Genomic DNA, 15,681 nt, shown 5'->3' on the forward strand with positions numbered 1-15,681 from the left:
ACTGGCTCTGGCTAGGGCTCCAAGGCCTCACCTTCCTGAGCCGCACTTCTCTGCCTCCCTCAGACAGTACGCAGCGTCCGCCGCCGGCACTGCTACCCACCCACGTGGCGCCGCTGGCTTTTCTACCTGTGCCCAGGCAGCCTTATTGCAGGCAGTGCCGTCCTGCTCTACGCTTTTGTGGAAACCCGAGACAACTACTTCTACATCCACAGCATTTGGCACATGCTCATCGCTGGCAGTGTGGGCTTCTTGCTGCCCCCTCGTGCCAAGACTGATCACCGGGTCCCATCTGGAGCCCGGGCCCGGGGCTGCGGTTACCAGCTGTGCATCAATGAGCAGGAGGAGCTGGGCCTTGTGGGCCCAGGAGGGGCCACAGTCAGCAGCATCTGTGCCAGCTGAGAGGGGCTTTGGGCTGGCCCTTGGGGAACGTGGACCCTTCCTAGGGGCAGAGAGCCCTTCCTGGGGTTCTTCCTGGGAGCATGGAGCCCTCTCAGGGGTAAGAGACAAGTTGTATTTCTTGAGGATATGGAGTCTTTCTGAAGGACATGGACTCTTCCAGGGACCTGGCACACTTCGCGAGGGCCTGGAGTCCTCCTGCATCTGAAGGACTGGAGCCTGTGCCAGGCCGCAGAGCACCCTGAGTACCAAGGAGCCCCTCCTAGGGGTGTGGAGCCCCCCGAGGACATGGATTCCTTCCCAGGGAGACAGAGCCCTCTCAGGACAAGGCATCATCCCTGAGGAAATGGAGTGCATCTTGGGGAAGCTGAGTCTCCGAATCTTCCCAGCAGCTCAGCAACTCTGGCCTTAGGCCTCCCTCCCAGCGGCAGCATCTGGGCTGTGCTGTGCTGGGAGGGGATTGCAGGACAGCCGGGGCTGGGGCTGGGGCTGGGGCTGCCATGGCTGGTATCCTGAGTTGATGCAGGTGGAGTCTTTGTGTCTCCGATGAAGTACTTGCTGATTCTGTACTGCCTTTTTTCCTGGGGGCAAAGGGTATGGGGAGGGGAAGGAACGAGGACCTCGTGGAAATCCAGCAGGGGTGACAGCCCAGCTGGAATGAGCTGCTGAAGCTACTGCTTGAGGCTCTTGCCCCATCATGTCAGGCTGCAGCAGCTGGGAGCAGCGAGGGGTGCGCATGCGGACGTGCTGCAATGATTTAAATCAGTGAGACAGACCTCCCTTGTGGTGTCCACACCAACAGGGAAGGAAGCTGAGGGCTCAGAAAATTGGACTAGCAGGTACAGATCTCAGATATGCAAGAAATATCACAAGAATGTTACTTCTATTTTGAGCCCCCATTTTGCCTGCGTGCCAGAAACAATCTTTTGTCATTTTGGGATTTCTTCTCTTTCTACAAAGGTCACAGCTGAGTCCCGAGGATCTTATATAATGCCAAGATGTTGGAAGGCCTTCCCTCTGGTCAGCAGGGTCCAAACTGCAGCCATCCCCTGAGATTTCTGTCATCCTACCTGGTCACCCATCAGCAGTGCAGGCAGGTCATCCCAGAGTGGTTTCTTGTCTCCGTCTGCATAATCTTTTTCAGTCCTGAGGCTCTCTCCGTCACTTCTGTGCCATCTGCAAAGACCTGTGAGACCTTGGATCCCTAGACACACCTTGAAGCTATTTCCTGGGATCCTGCTCTGCATTTTACTTGACCATCAAGGCATGAGCTGTTCCAGTTTTCAGATCCTGGAAACCCATCCAGGGTCTTGGCCTGGAGAATGGGTCTTAGGGCCCTTCCCTTTGGGGGCCCTCTTGTGCCAATGCTCTCACAATGTCCCCTCCTCCTCTCTCTTCCTTCTCCCTAGCTTAGGGAATCTTACTCATCTGGAGGTGAAAAGCCTACTTTTCCTTATGCTTTCTCCCAAAGATTTTGTTTATGCCTTAGGTCTCTTCTGTTCCCTTTAGAGCCTAGGCTTTTGAAACTCAAAAGCCAGGCGCCAGGAAGACATCTCTTTATTGTCTGCTTTCTGCAATCACATCTCTTCCTTGGGGCACTGAGCAGAGCATGATGTGGCCAACTGAATGGTGAGAAGGAATGAGAGGTGTGGGCTAGAAATCTATTTCTGTATCAGAAATATTATTCCGTCACATTAGGATGTAGAGTCAGATTACTAGGGACACTTGAACCCAAATAACTGGAATTCAGGACACAGCAGAGTACAAAAGGCACTGAAGAGGGAGACAGAGCTGGGACAGACCCTGCCCAGCTAGGAGGGGTCAGAAGGGGCTTTCTGGAAGCTGGGGTATGGAGGGCATTGAGTGAGGATTGAATGAGATTAATAATGCCAAGATATTGGGAGAGTGTTCTCTCTGGTCACCAGTATCTATATGGCATTCCTCCCCTGAGATTTCCATCATCCCATCTGGTCTCAGTCAGGAACGCACTTAGAATGCAGCATAGTGCCTAGCCTGGTATGTGGTAAGTATCCAGTACATGTTAACTAAAGGTCAAGAAGTGTTTGGACATGAGAAGCAACAACAAGGAGGAGACACGGAGTTAGAAAAGACTGATACTTACCGGGGAGTTGGGAATAGTTCAGTGTGCCTGGGCCTGGAGGGCGTTTGTGGGTGGAGTTGGGGTGGAGGCAGGTAGCCAAGGATGATGTTGGGCAGACGGGTGGCGTCTGCTGTTCATCCTATGGGAAATGGGCAGTGGCCTCTTGGAGGGATTTAAGCAGGAGAGTTGCATGATCAGATTGGTGGGGTTTTTTTTTTAGTTTTTTTTTCAGATTGGTGTTTTGATGGCTAGTGTAGAGGACTTTGGAGCGAGTTTGGAGGATGAAAGTTCAGTGACATAGCTGTTGCACTATTTGAGAGAGAAATAGTGAAGGCTTCTTAAGGTGATGTCAGTGGAAGGGAGGGGACTGACTCAAGAAGCTGTTACAAGGTCAGATCCATAGGACTTAGTGACTGACTGGATGTGTGGGTCAGTGAGGGATGAGACAGCTTCTGATGACTGCCATGTTTCTGGCTTGGTGACTTGGGGGGTGTTGGTGCTATTCCCTGAGATGGTGTCACGCCTTTGGGAGACAGAATGATGAGTTCAGTTTTGGACATTCTGAGTTGGAGGAGCCTGTGGGATTCCTGGAGGGAGAGAGCCAGCCAGAAGACTGTGCTGGGCAAAGCAGCTAAACCAAGTCTAGAACCCTGGACTTCTGGCTCCCCAGATGGGGGTCATTTGTTATTTCCTGGCTTGTTTGGTGACTTCCTGGAATACAGGGCTGTGGCCAGCAGATACTGTTGCTTCCCTGCTCTTTTCTGTCCACACAGTCAGACTAAGACCCCTGACTGCCAACAGCTGCCTAGGGCAGGCTCAGTAGTGCAGGATTCAATCCCAAATGTGACAATGTGAGGGTTTCTGAGTGACAGTTCAGTTCAGTAAACCCTCTCTAGGGAAAGCTCTGTGGGAGCTGCAGAGATGAGTTGGACTGGTTGAATCCTGCCCTCAAGGAGCCCACATTGTGGTAAAATATCATGAATGCAAAGCAGAATGCAATGGATACCGAGCAAAAGTTTCCAACGAAGTGCTGTTGGATGAAAAGGAAAGAGAACTCCTTCAAAGTGCTCCAGGAAATGCTGCGTGGGAGAGACGGTGTCTAAGCTGGCTTTGAAAAATAGTCCCAGGTCTCACCAGAGAACAGTGTGAGCAAGACACCGAGGTATGGGCAGTACAGATACTGTAGTGAGGAGGTCAGCCTGTGTGAAGGGGATTAGTGGAGCATCGGGCTGAAGAAGCAGGGGGGCCAGGTTCCAGAGGGCCTGAGGACTCAGCTGAAGAATGTGGGCTTCATACTATAGTAATGGGGAGCCATGGTATGTTCTTGATCAGAAGAGTTTGGCCAGGGTTTGGCCAAAAAGTAGCAGGACCACTCTGAGTGATATAAGGGAGTTGTTGCGGAGAACGGACCTGTAAATTGAGGGAGCAATTGGAGAAGTCTGTGCAGAGCTGTGCCTCTGCCCTTGGTATTGGGTCTGAAGCCTCTCTTGGTCATCTGGGCTGGCAGGCATAAAGGGGGCAGAGAGGACAGACTATCCCCCAGAAGGACAAGCTGGCACCTGTGCTTGGCCCTCCCTGCCTTCCTTCAACTGCAGTGACACTGTGACCTGCAGGAGGAGCTGACACTCTCTGCCCCGGAGCTGCACGTGGAGCAGGGCTCAGAGCAGCTGGAGGCGGGGATGCAGGAGCCCTAGGTGGGGCTGCACTAACAGCAAGGTGAGCGCTCCCACCGCGTCTGGGCTGCTTGGCTTTTGCCTTTCAGATCTCATGCAGATTTCTCTTGTGGTCAGCCTAACTCAGAACTTCACAGGGCAGGAAACTCTGGGAGGCACAGTTCCAATCAAGTTAGCTCGACCAACCCAGAGCCACCACAGGTAAGCAACCAGAGCTTTCCTGGGATGATAAACCTCCAGAGAAAAGGAGGCTCTAGAAGTCTCTAGTAGCTCCTGGGTTGGCTGTAGGATGCTGTGGCTGTCATTATGCTCTTTGAAATTCTTCAGTCCTCCCCCTCCCTCCAGATGCGTGGGCACGTGCGTCCCTCCCACTTGGTATTAGCCGTGGCCTCATGCCTTGCGTTGGCCAGTGAGGTGGAAGTGGAAGTAACCTGTCACTTCTAAGTGGAGGCTTTAAGAATCAGTGCAGGCTTTGTCACTTTATTTTTCCCTTTTGTCATTCTGACCAGCAATATGCCGCATAGTAGCTGTTTATCATCCTGAGTCCCAGAGGGATGAAGACGCTGATGCAGAGCAGATCCCCCAGCCAACCTCTCACAGACCTGCAGCGTGAGGGAGAGGGAAACCTTTGTGGTTTTAAGCCACTGAGATTTTGAAGCTGTGCCTACCATAGAACCTAGCCTGTCCTGCCTGAGGGCGTTGGAGAAGTGGGCCATTTTCCTGGAGAGCAGGTCTCCCCTCAGCAGAGCTTTGGCGGCAGCTTTCACCTCTGCGTTCCTCAGGCTGTAGATGATGGGGTTCAGGGAGGGCGTCACGGCCCCGTAGAACAGTGCAATGATCTTGTCCAAGTTGGGGTCCTTGGCCTTGGGCTTGAAGTACATGAAGGAGAGAGTCCCATAGAAGACTACCACCACTGTGAGGTGGGCAGAGCAGGTGGAGAAGGCTTTGCGCCGCCTGGCAGCAGACGGCACCCTAAGGATGGCAGCAAGGACGAAAACGTAGGACAGGCAGATGAGCAGCAGTGGGGCCAGCGTCAGGACAGCCGTGGCCACCATTGTTAGCAGCACATTGAAAGAGACGTCCCCACAGGCTAATTTCAGCACGGCCAAGATCTCACAGAAGAAGTGGTTGATGACATTGTGGCCACAGGAGGGGAGGCTCCAGGTGAGAGTGGAATGCAGCAGGGAGTTGACAAAGCCTGTCCCCCAGCTCAGTGCTGCCATCCTCGCACACGTCTGCCTGCTCATGAGCTCTGGGTACCGAAGTGGCCGGCAGATGGCCACGTAATGGTCGTACGCCATCACAACCAAGAGCAGGCACTCGGTGGAGCCCAGCGCCAGCGTCAGGTACATCTGCAGGGCGCAGCCAGGGAAGGAGATGGTCATTTGGGTTTCCAGGAAGTTGACCAGCATGAGAGACACAAAGGAGGATGTGCCACAGATATCTATGAGGGAGAGGTTGCTGAGAAAGAAGTACATGGGGCTACGCAGGCAGGGGTCCAGCACGTTCAGCCCGATGAGGAGGGAGTTCCCCAGCACGTTCATGGAGTAGACGCCCAGGCAGAGCGCAAACAGGACCACCTCTAGGTTATGGTGCTCGTGTAGCCCCAGCAGGACATACTCTGTCACAGCCATCTGGTTGGCCCCCTCCATCTCTTTCTCCCTCCTTTCCCACCTGCACCACAAAGGTGTTGGAAAAAGCACTGGCTGTCCTGGGAGCCAAGCACCCTGGATGTGTGACCTGGGGCAGGTCAGCCCTACCTCTGGAATGTGGTCTCACCATCTGTGTAATGAGGGAGCTGACTTCAGATCTGCAAGCTGGCCCTCTCAGCTCTGTGGTTCTGATGGAACTTATGGGAGATGGGGCCCATTCTAATCCCCTTGGCTCATCTCTCTTCACCCCCAGGGTGGGCTCAGGGGAGACAGTAGAATAGGATTCATGTTTCGCATGCTCCTTTGGAATGCAAAGCATTCTTGACTGTTAAAGAGGAAGCATCTTTTCCAGGTTGTGACTTCATATGGTTGAATAATGCCCAGAGCATTTCAGATTTATTCACTCACTGAATATTTGTTGAATGCTTACTCTGTGCTAGGTGTTGTTTATGTGCTGGGGCTAGAGCAATAAGAAAAGGGGACAAAAAGATGCCACACCTGTCACAGTGCTGCTCTTCTTCCTTGAATTAGGTGAGATGAGCTCTGGAAGGCAGAGGGGTGATGAGTGATGCTCAGCTAATGCTCCTTTGATCATAAAGTTCAAACCTTTCCACTCCATAGGATGTGTAAGCCTGATTTCTCGTCATCTCTCCTTAAGGAATCACGGACCACCCATTGATTTTTGAAAGAACCTACAAAACCTACATATCCCATGTCCCACAGCATTTAACCCCGGTTATGAAAGCCAAGTCACTCCTTGGCTTCCATATTGCTTTTTAGGATGAACAATATTGGCAACGTCACACGAGGAGGGAAAGCCAGCTTCTAATCTGGCAGAGACGTTGTCAGTCACTGATTAGTTTTATGAAGGGAGGGCGGGAAGAGGCTTCACCCAGGTAGCTTTCATTGCTCTTCTGAGCTGGTCTTGGCCTCCTTGGGAAATGCCAGTGTCAGGAGGGAGCCACGTATCATGTGTTAGATGGGAAAGCTGTCTTGTGGCCCAGGTGACCCCTAGTCTAAGGGGAAATAGGAGCTGAGTGTGAACTCTGATCTTTCAGAAGATATAATTACCCCATTCCTTCACCCAGAGATTGACTGTGAGGCCAATGTCCTGTGACCGCTTTGGAGCCCTGTCCCTCCTTCAGGGCTGGATTTTTTTTTTTTCTCCTTATTCCTTCTGCTTGAAATTACACCTACCATTTGTAGGGGCTGATGGGCTCACCCTCTCCTGAATAAACCATGTGCCTCCTCAGCACTACATCTTTGCCCAAGAAGTTCCCTTTTGTAGGCATGTCCTCCTTCTCTTCCCCAGTGGGGGTGTTCCTGCTCATCCTTCAGAGCGCAGCTCCATCTCTCCTCTCCTGTTCCTCCTGCCCCTGCAGAGTCACCTGCTCCCTTCTTGTACTTCCACAGCCCTTGGCCATCCTCCGTGTTCCTGTGCTGTGCACCTGTCTCCTCTACCACTCTTGAGAGCAGGACTCTTGTCTCCTTCCTTCCTGCACCTCATGCAGTGAGGGCTGCCAAGGGTAGTCGCTCAACAGGCATTCAACACGCAACTCAAACACCCGGTATTGCATCCCAGCTTCAGCACTGACTAGCTGTGTGATATCGACCAAGTCACTTGGCCTCTGAGACTCAGTTTCCTTCTGAAAAATGGGGATGCTGTGCAGCTCCGATGAAACATACACAGACAAGTGCTGGTGGGCCGCCCAGCGTGGAGGCTCCAGATGGAAGACTGTGTCTTCAGCCACAAGGCACCTGCTGGATTTGTGCTCACCAGACCTCCCAGGCAGGAGCTCCAGCATCTGTCATGACCCCCTCCCCCCAGAGTCTGTGCTGGTTTTCCCTCCTCCAGCCTGATTCAGGGTGATTGTTAAGGGAGTTTATGGAACATACAGGGATAGTTGATTAATCTGGGTCAGCAGTTGGCCACAAATCTTACCCATGTAAACATTTAAAGGTAGGGATTCTCTTGCTGAGGTTTGACCAAAAAAAGTAAAGAATTGCCTGAGTGTGATGGCTCATTCAGCCAATTGTTACTGAAAACCTGCTATGTGCTATGTGCTGGGAAGAGAGCAGAGGCAGGGGCAGCTTCTGCCCTAACAGTTTACACTCCCTCCCTCATTCTCTTGGTGACCTTGGATACATCCCTTCCTCTCTCTGGGCTTTAGAAACCTCTGAAATTCTCTTTGAATCTGGTGTAAAGACAAAGTAAAACCCGGGTCCAAAAAGAAGTTGAAAGGAAGCATCTTTTCAGCATTATAACTTCATGTGGCTTCAACAAGCCACCAGCTTCATTTCAGAATCAGTGATAAGGGCTTGGTCTTTGTCGGGTGTGTTGCTACAAAAAGACCCATTAACCTTAAATTCTGACGCTGGGCTCCGGTGTGGGGGTGTTTTCAGGCAGGTAGAAGGTGGGAAACCCCCTGACTGCTTTTCCCTTTCCTACCTTTGTCTTCAAAAGAAGACCAGATGGGAATGGCAGAGGCATCTGAGGGCTTTGGTGATCTGGCCTGCCCTCCTGCCTCACCGCCTCGTACATCCCTTCGCACACGCCTGCTCCAGCCTTGTTGATGGACGAACCCCACGCGCTCCTGACTCATCCCTCTTCTCGTGCTCTTTCCTCAGACTGGGGTGGCCTTTCTCTTCCACTCACCCCCTGAGGCTCAGCTCACAGGAACTTCTGCGGGGCCTTCTCAGATGCCTCCACAGAACTGACCACCCTGACATGACGCTCACCCAGCCGTTTGCACAGTTTGTTGTGTGTGCCATTCTCTCTTTCACAGTAGACCCTGAGCTACGGACATCAAAGAGCTGTGTCCAGTTCATCCCTAACACCCTCCAGTCCCTGCACCCGGAAGGCACTATTGGAGATCCAGTGTCATATTCCTGTCCAAAATTCTCATCCCAAATATCTTACCTTGGGATCACCTTCCCTCCTCTCCCCCTATGCACACACAACAGCAGAGTGATGCAGCCGCAGGATTGCCGGAAGAAGAGCTTTGGGGGTGCTAGGCTCCTACCTGCAGGAGTGGCTGCTTTCTCTGAAGAACTAAATCAGGAGAGTGGTGGGTTTCCTCACAATGTAAGAGTCTGATCATAACACATTCACAGAAATTAGGAATAGCTCACAAGGCCGTAGGCTTATGGCCCCAAAGAAATGAGGCTATGTTTGGAAAATACCATGTGGCCAGGCTACTGACAGCTTTGACTGCAACATGAACCCCTGTGTTGGGACATCAGGGATCATCAGAGAGCAGCTGCTGTTCCCTTGGTCCATCAGTTAAGATGAGCTAGGTTTTGCTGCAGTAACATACAACCTCATAATTTTAGTGACCATGAGAAAGGTTTGTTTCTCATGCTACCTGACCATTGTATGTTTTCAGGGACTCAGAGAGCCTGGCTTCACCATCTGGGACATCACAAGCTGTTATGGCTGGAGAAGAACACACTAGAGCTTCTCCAACAGCAGTTAATTGCTCCAAACCAGAAGTGACATGTGACCCATCTGCCCACAACCCACTGGCCTGCGTAGCCCTACCACATGCCCAGAAAGAGGAGAACCAGAAATACTACTGTGCACTTGGGTATGATGGCATTTCACAGTACACTCAGAAAACCACTCTAGCATCTATCTGCCCGTGTCTCACCCTTTGTCGTGCCCCAGAAAATCTAGTTCACAGAGTGATAGGAAATTGAGTGTCTCTGAGAATCACTGTCTAATCCCCTCCCCTGTTTTACACCTCCTGAGAGGCAGGGGTTGGGATGGAAGGAGCCCTGGACCGGGAGTGAAGGGTCTAGGTTGGAGTCTTGCCTTTGTTCCGATTCTGCTGTATGGTCAGGTTTCTCCTTGTGTGAAATGGAACCATTCAATTAGGTGGTCTCTCGTATTCTGCACAACCACCAAAACATTCCCTCACATCTTTCCAGCAACTTCCAATCCTGAGGTCAGATAGACCCAGGGTCACTTTGCAAGGGAAATATCATATCAGTTTCATTGGCTGGTAAATCTAGTTTGAACCACTGAATACTTATTTTAGATGTCACAAATTGTTTTAAAAGAAAAGTAAGGGGACAAAAAGAAGAAGGCTCCTGTTAAAATTTCCCCAGAATGCCTGGACCAGGGATTCCCGCTTCACACACCCCTGCTGTGTTAGCAGAGCAGGTGAGTGTGGGCTCTGGAGTCGGACCAACCAGGGCCCAAGTCCCAGGCCAGCCATTTGCTAATAGTTTTCTCAGCCTCAGCTTCCTGACCTCTAACGTGGAGATAAGAATAGTATTTCCTCAAGGGCTTCTTTGGAGGATTCAGAGAAAGCTCTTAGCACAAAGCTGGGCACATGGTAAGTATTTACCAGAGGCTCAAGGCTCTGGGAGAGTGGAGCAAGGGAGTGCTGAATTCATTATCAGCAGACTCACTGTGCTGGGATGGGCCAGGGCCGAGGCCCCGAGGACCAGCCTTCCAGTCCCCTGCCACATAGATGTCTCGCCTGCTCCCTGATCTTGGGGACCTTACAGTCCTTACCCAATTTAAAGTTCAAACTCTGCAGCTGCACAAGTTTGCAGGTTTGGCAGCTGTGGGCCTTCAGAGACCCCCGGTTCCTTGTGTTGCCCCAAGAGGGCCTTGGTTGGGTGTGCCAGGCACAGGAGAGACGCTGGACTGAGAATCTGAAGACTGGGTCTCATTGCAGTCCTGCCCCTGGGACCTGAGGCTCAGGGGTTGTGACCCCCTGCCTTAGGCCTGGGCGCCCTGGGCTGTGAGATGGGTGTCTCCTCCAGGAGTGCTGTTGGGACCTGCACTCGTGGAAGGTTAAGGAAAGCAGATTGCTGTACAGGGGGAGACCCAGAGCACTTGTGAGGGACCATTAAGACAGGGGTTAAGCCAGGTGCGTGTGTTTCTACAGGTTTCCTTTTCCGTTTCCCTTCCCATGTCCTTCTCTTTCCTTCACAATAAAAGAAGGACAACTTGACACAGTTTAGGGACTGAAGAACAGCCTTAAACAAAGCAGCAGCAGTTGCAGATTTTCCCATTATACTATGATTTGTCTTTTGGAATTTTTGATCAAGCACACAAATCAAAGTAAAATTTTGGACTGTTTGTCACCACTTATGTTCCAGCTGCTCAGGAATGGCTCCCTCTTGCCGCCTCTGTTTAAACACATTAGTGTGTCTAAACAGCATCACCACACCTCTCACCCCCTCCAACCTGCTTCTGTCAACATCCCCATCTCCTGTCAGAGGGTGGAGCACTGTCCACCCAATTAGCCAGAAACCTGGGCAGCAACCTGTAGTCCCCTCTGTCCCTCAGCCACTTCCACTATCCCCAGCATTTCTCAGTTCCACCCTCTCCCCTTGACTGCCCACCTGGTTAAGGCACCAGCTTCCTCACATCCTGCCCTCAGGCTGGGGCCCCACTCATCTGTGCTCTACATCTTCCATTTCTCAGAACGGTAACAGTATTTTTTAAGTTCAAAGTCATGTTCATTTTAGAAATATTGGACAATTTTGGAAAGAATAATTAAGAAAACATTTATCTGTAACCCCATCACCCAGAGGAAACAACTGTTAGTTAATAATTTGTCATCGTTTTCCAAAAGTTTCTGCATGCATACTTACTTGTATATCCATAAGAAAAATACCTTAAAAATTGGGATTATACTGAGTATAAAGTTATATATTCTGCTTTTTTCTATTAATTACAGTGTGAACATTTCTCATCATCAAATATTCTTCAAAAAATAAGATTTCTAATGGTTGTATCACATTCTATCATGGGGTTCCATCAGGATTTATTTAAGCATTCTTCTATGGTTGGATGTTATGATTCTGAAATTTTTTTTGTCACCATAAATAATGTCATGATTAATATCCGTATATATGTGTGTGTGTGTGTGTGTGTGTGTGTGTGTGTGTGTGTGTGTGTGTGTGTGTGTATATTCTCTTATACATAAATTTTTGACTGCAGCTCTAATAATTTTCTTAGACTAATTCCTAGAAGTGGAGGTGTTGGGTCAAAGGGTCTGAAATTTTGAAGTCTCTTGATTCAGACCTACAGCTTACTTTGTAGGAAGTTTATATATATTTATCCCCATCCCCGCCAGCAGTGTGTGACAGTACCTACTTCACTGCACCTTAGTTAACAATAGACATTAGAGAAAATTCTTCACCAACTTCATTGGTGAAGAATGGCACCTAATCAATGACCTTGAAGTAAGCGTGATTGTAAAGCCCCAATGCTCACAGGATAAAGTCCAAATCCTGCTGTGGCATCAGAGGCCCAGCAGAATGTCGTAGCAGCAGCCACCCTGGCTTGGTCAGGCTGGGAGCTGTGGGGCTGAGCTTCCCTCCTCTGTGCCTCTGTTCTGACCAAGGAGGGACTAGAAGGGAACAGGTGGCTCAAGCCAGGGCTGTGCTTACCTACAGCCAGGGGGCAGGAGAGCCAGCCTACCGCTGGGAGGTCAAGCCAGGTCTCCCATCATACAGACGGTGCCACTGAGGCTAAAGGGGAGCAGGGAGTGGAGATGCTCTGTGAATCCAAGTCCACGTCCACCAGGTGTTCACTGAGCTCTCAGAGAGGAAAGCTGGGAAGAGGCTGAGCACCAGGAAGGGGCAGCTGTAGCAGGGTCCTAGGGGGTGGGGTGAGGAGGGGTAGAGCCATCTCCCCAAAGCCAGGGGAGGTCTGGATGATGGGCAAGGGGGCACCAGAAGCTGCTTCTGCTGAAAGGAGACAGAAGAATCCAGTGCCTGGGCTGCTCGGGGAGATTGGTGTCCAGGTGGCTGGATGGGTCTGGGAATCTTGGATGCTGGGGCTTATCACTGCCTCTGCTGTTCCTTTCCAGGGGCATGAGACCATGCCTGTCACCTGTGAACCCCATCTTGGCTCTGCTCAGATTTGAGAAGGACCCAGGCTCTGCCACTGTCACCCCTACATCAACGTGTTCATTTATTTATCTAAGACACCTGGGAGGGCAGGGCTGAACCTTGGGACAGAGTGGAACCTAACACTCCTTGTTCCTGTAGTGACACTGAAAACAAAGCAGGAGGAGCACAGCAAGAGGCACAGAGTGGGGAAGCTTCCCGGTGGAGGTGGCATTCAAGACGGGCTCAAGGGTCAGGCAGTCCTTTCACATGCAGACCTGGGTGCTGGGTGGGGCTGCCTTGTGGGAAGAACCAAGAAGGCACTGAGCTGAGCAGGGCTGGGCAATACCGAGGCTCACGTGTGGCTGTGGCGTTGCTGACAGGAGGGGGGCTGTGGGCAGAGGGTGGGAAGGGAGGTTAGTCAGGGCCAGCAGGGCCAGCTGGTGAGGGCCTTGAATGTCCCCTGGGAAAGCTTACACTTTGTCCTAAGAGTGCTGGGGGGACCTTCAGGGGTTTCAGTCAGCAGAGTGACATGATCACATGTGCTTTTCAAAGAGATCCCTCTGAATGCCCCTCAGAGGATAGATTGGGAGGAACAAGACTGAACTCTCGAGGCCAGCCAGGAGGCTGGTGTGAAGATGCAGGGAGTGATGCTGAGAGCTGGCCTAGGGCCACACCAGGGGGCAGGATCAGTGGGACTCAGGGCTGCTTTGCTGGGATGAAGATTCCAGACTCACAGCCCTGCGCTCCAGCCTATCCTCACTGTAGGTGAATGAAGGCCTCCCTCACTTGGAGGTCCGTCTCCTGCCCCACACCTTCCTGGCGGCCTCCTTCACCTCCTTGTTCCTCAGGCTGTAGATGACAGGGTTCAGCATGGGCGTGACCACAGCATAGAGGACCGTGAAGACCTCATCCGAGATGCTGGCCTCCTTGCTCTTGGGTTTCATGTACATGAAGATGACGGTGCCATAGAAAAGCAGCACTACTGCCAGGTGTGCCGAGCAGGTGGAGAAGGCTTTGCGGCGGCTAGCAGCTGAGGGCACCCTCAGGATGGTGGCCAGAATAAGCGTGTAGGACAGGCAGATGAAGGCCAGGGGCACAGGCAGCAGCAGGATGGCGCCCACCAGCAGGAGGACCTCGCTGACTGATGTGTCACTGCATGCCAGCTTCAGCACTGCCAGGATCTCGCAGGTGAAGTGACTGACCAGGTGGCTGCAGAAGGGCAGCCTCATGGTGATGATTGTCTCGGTCACTGACTTGAAGAGACAGAGCACCCAGGCGGCTCCCGCCAGCAACAAGCAGAGCCGGTGGCTCATGAGCACAGGGTATCTGAGCGGCTGGCAGATGGCCAGGTAGCGATCGTAGGCCATGATGGCGAGCAGCAGACACTCTGTGGAGCCCGTGGACAGGCTCAGACACATCTGGATGGCACAACCAATAAAGGAGATGGTCTTCTGGGCCGACAGGAGGTGGACCAGCATCAGGGGCACAAAGGTGGACGTGTAGCAGATGTCCAGGATGGAGAGGTTGCCCAGGAAGAAGTACATGGGTGTGTGCAGGTGAACATCCAGCACGCTCACCGCCACAATAGCTGTGTTCCCCAGCAGGGTCACCAGGTACATGGCTGAGCACAGAGGGAAGAGCAGGTGCTCCAGGGCCATGTAGCCCAAAAATCCTTTCAGAAAGAACTCAGAGACCTCTGTCCTATTGATTGGCTCCATACTCTGGAGGGACACATAGTGGGGATGCAGGGAAAGAGGGTACAGGGTGGCGGGGAGCCCACGGAGTCTTTTTTGGGATGAGGCATATCGCTAGGGTCTTTTCCAGCTCTGACACACACTCTCTCTCTGGGACTTTGGGCAATCCCCATACTTCTAGGCCATGATTCATCCCTATGAAAAAGGATTGATTTGGATCAGAATTTCTCTAAGAGAGGATTAATGGAAATGTTAGTAGGCAATCTGAAAAATCAGTTTGAGATAACACTGGGTTAATCAAAATTAAATAAAGCTCTTTACTGCAGGACTTCTCAGAGCCTTTAATATACCAGTGTGACTTGTGACTTTCCAAAACCAGTATAGAGCATGTAATTCCCAAACTTCTTTGACTATAGATTCTCCTTTTACAGAGCACCCATCAGCCTCCTGCAGATAAGTATTCCACCAACATAGTTTGGGAAACAGTGGGCTGGATCAGAGGTCCTCAAATCTTAACATGCACCAGAATCAACGGGAAAGTTAGTTGAAACAGATTGTTGGGCTCCACCCCCAGAGTCTCTAATTCAGTAGGTCTGGGTGATGCTTTTGCTGTTGGTCAAGACACCACACTTTGAGAATCACTGGGCTAGATGGTCTCTGAGGGCCCTCTCAGCTTTAAGGAATCCTCTGAACTGGTTTACGCCATTCCCACTGTTGGGAATGCCCTCTCCGTTATCCCTCAGCCTGCAGAAATCTTGTCTCTTCAGGTCAGCTTCAGTCTCCACGCACAGAGCATGCATTGGAGGGGCTCCTGGCCTCTGAGCCTATCAGGAGGCTCTTCCACCTGTCCTCCCACAGGGCCTGCTTCATCAGCTACCACATGCAGACGCACCTTCAGAATCTGCCTTCGTCATGTGTTTTTTGGGCTAAAATTGGATGGACATTTTGGTTCTGCTCCAAACCTCCCATTTTCTCTGAACCTGAGCCAGGGCTGCTTTGGCTTCATGAACTCCTAGGCATCAGTGTGGAAAACATCCTGAGAGGTCAACTCACGGATCTCCCATCGTGAAGGTAGGAAACTGAGGCCAGACAGTGGGTCCCTGGCTCAGTGAGTCTAGAATCCAGTCCTCCCAACAGCATGACAGCTGCACCATGCTCAGAGCAGGTGTTTGCTTCTGTTAAACTCCAAATGTTGGTGGTTCTTTTATCACACTAGATGGAAGTCTTTCTCCCAGGACCCCCACATGCCCTTATCACTAGCTAAGGAGCATGACTTAGCCTTTCCTTAGTGTTTTGGGCACTTAGCA

The 15,681-nt window shown here is 51.5% G+C and overlaps 3 protein-coding genes across 6 annotated transcripts in view; 1 reads left to right on the top strand and 2 right to left on the bottom strand.

Annotated features, from left to right (window-relative positions):
• The window catches only part of TMEM8B (transmembrane protein 8B), a 37,345-nt gene extending 25,652 nt beyond the window's left edge, over nucleotides 1-11,693 (top strand). For 3 of the 4 annotated variants that reach the window (XM_074361825.1, XM_074361826.1, XM_074361823.1), the window contains one exon: nucleotides 68-11,693. In XM_074361825.1, the coding sequence (XP_074217926.1) occupies nucleotides 68-604 (537 nt within the window). In that variant the 3' untranslated portion in view covers nucleotides 605-11,693. Of the gene's footprint in view, nucleotides 1-63 lie in introns of all 4 variants that reach the window. The other variant, XM_074361824.1, reaches the window with a different exon arrangement.
• Nucleotides 805-5,822, bottom strand: LOC105067338 (olfactory receptor 13C7). Its single transcript, XM_045515059.2, has 3 exons — nucleotides 4,839-5,822; nucleotides 2,519-2,636; nucleotides 805-977 (listed from the first exon to the last, which is right to left on the bottom strand). Exons 1-3 carry the CDS (start codon nucleotides 5,820-5,822, stop codon nucleotides 805-807), a joined length of 1,275 nt encoding a protein of 424 aa, XP_045371015.2.
• A 1,579-nt stretch (nucleotides 11,694-13,272) lies between the features above and the next one.
• On the bottom strand, nucleotides 13,273-14,398 carry LOC105067340 (olfactory receptor 13J1). Its single transcript, XM_010952859.2, has one exon. It carries the CDS (start codon nucleotides 14,396-14,398, stop codon nucleotides 13,463-13,465), a length of 936 nt encoding a protein of 311 aa, XP_010951161.1. The 3' UTR covers nucleotides 13,273-13,462.
• Between the last annotated feature and the right edge of the window lie 1,283 nt (nucleotides 14,399-15,681).

Source organism: Camelus bactrianus, chromosome 4, assembly GCF_048773025.1.
Source record: "Camelus bactrianus isolate YW-2024 breed Bactrian camel chromosome 4, ASM4877302v1, whole genome shotgun sequence".
Lineage (NCBI taxonomy): Eukaryota > Metazoa > Chordata > Mammalia > Artiodactyla > Camelidae > Camelus > Camelus bactrianus.

What these genes read in the sequence shown, in the direction of transcription:
- LOC105067338 (XM_045515059.2), bottom strand. Translation starts at nt 5,822, where the DNA reads ATGGAGGGGGCCAACCAGATGGCTGTGACAGAGTATGTCCTGCTGGGG. An exon ending in AGGACAGGCTAGGTTCTATG is followed by an intron (nt 2,637 to 4,838) that starts GTAGGCACAGCT and finishes CATTTCCCATAG; the next exon opens with GATGAACAGCAGACGCCACC. An exon ending in GAACTATTCCCAACTCCCCG is followed by an intron (nt 978 to 2,518) that starts GTAAGTATCAGT and finishes CTTTGCCCCCAG; the next exon opens with GAAAAAAGGCAGTACAGAAT.
- LOC105067340 (XM_010952859.2), bottom strand. Translation starts at nt 14,398, where the DNA reads ATGGAGCCAATCAATAGGACAGAGGTCTCTGAGTTCTTTCTGAAAGGA.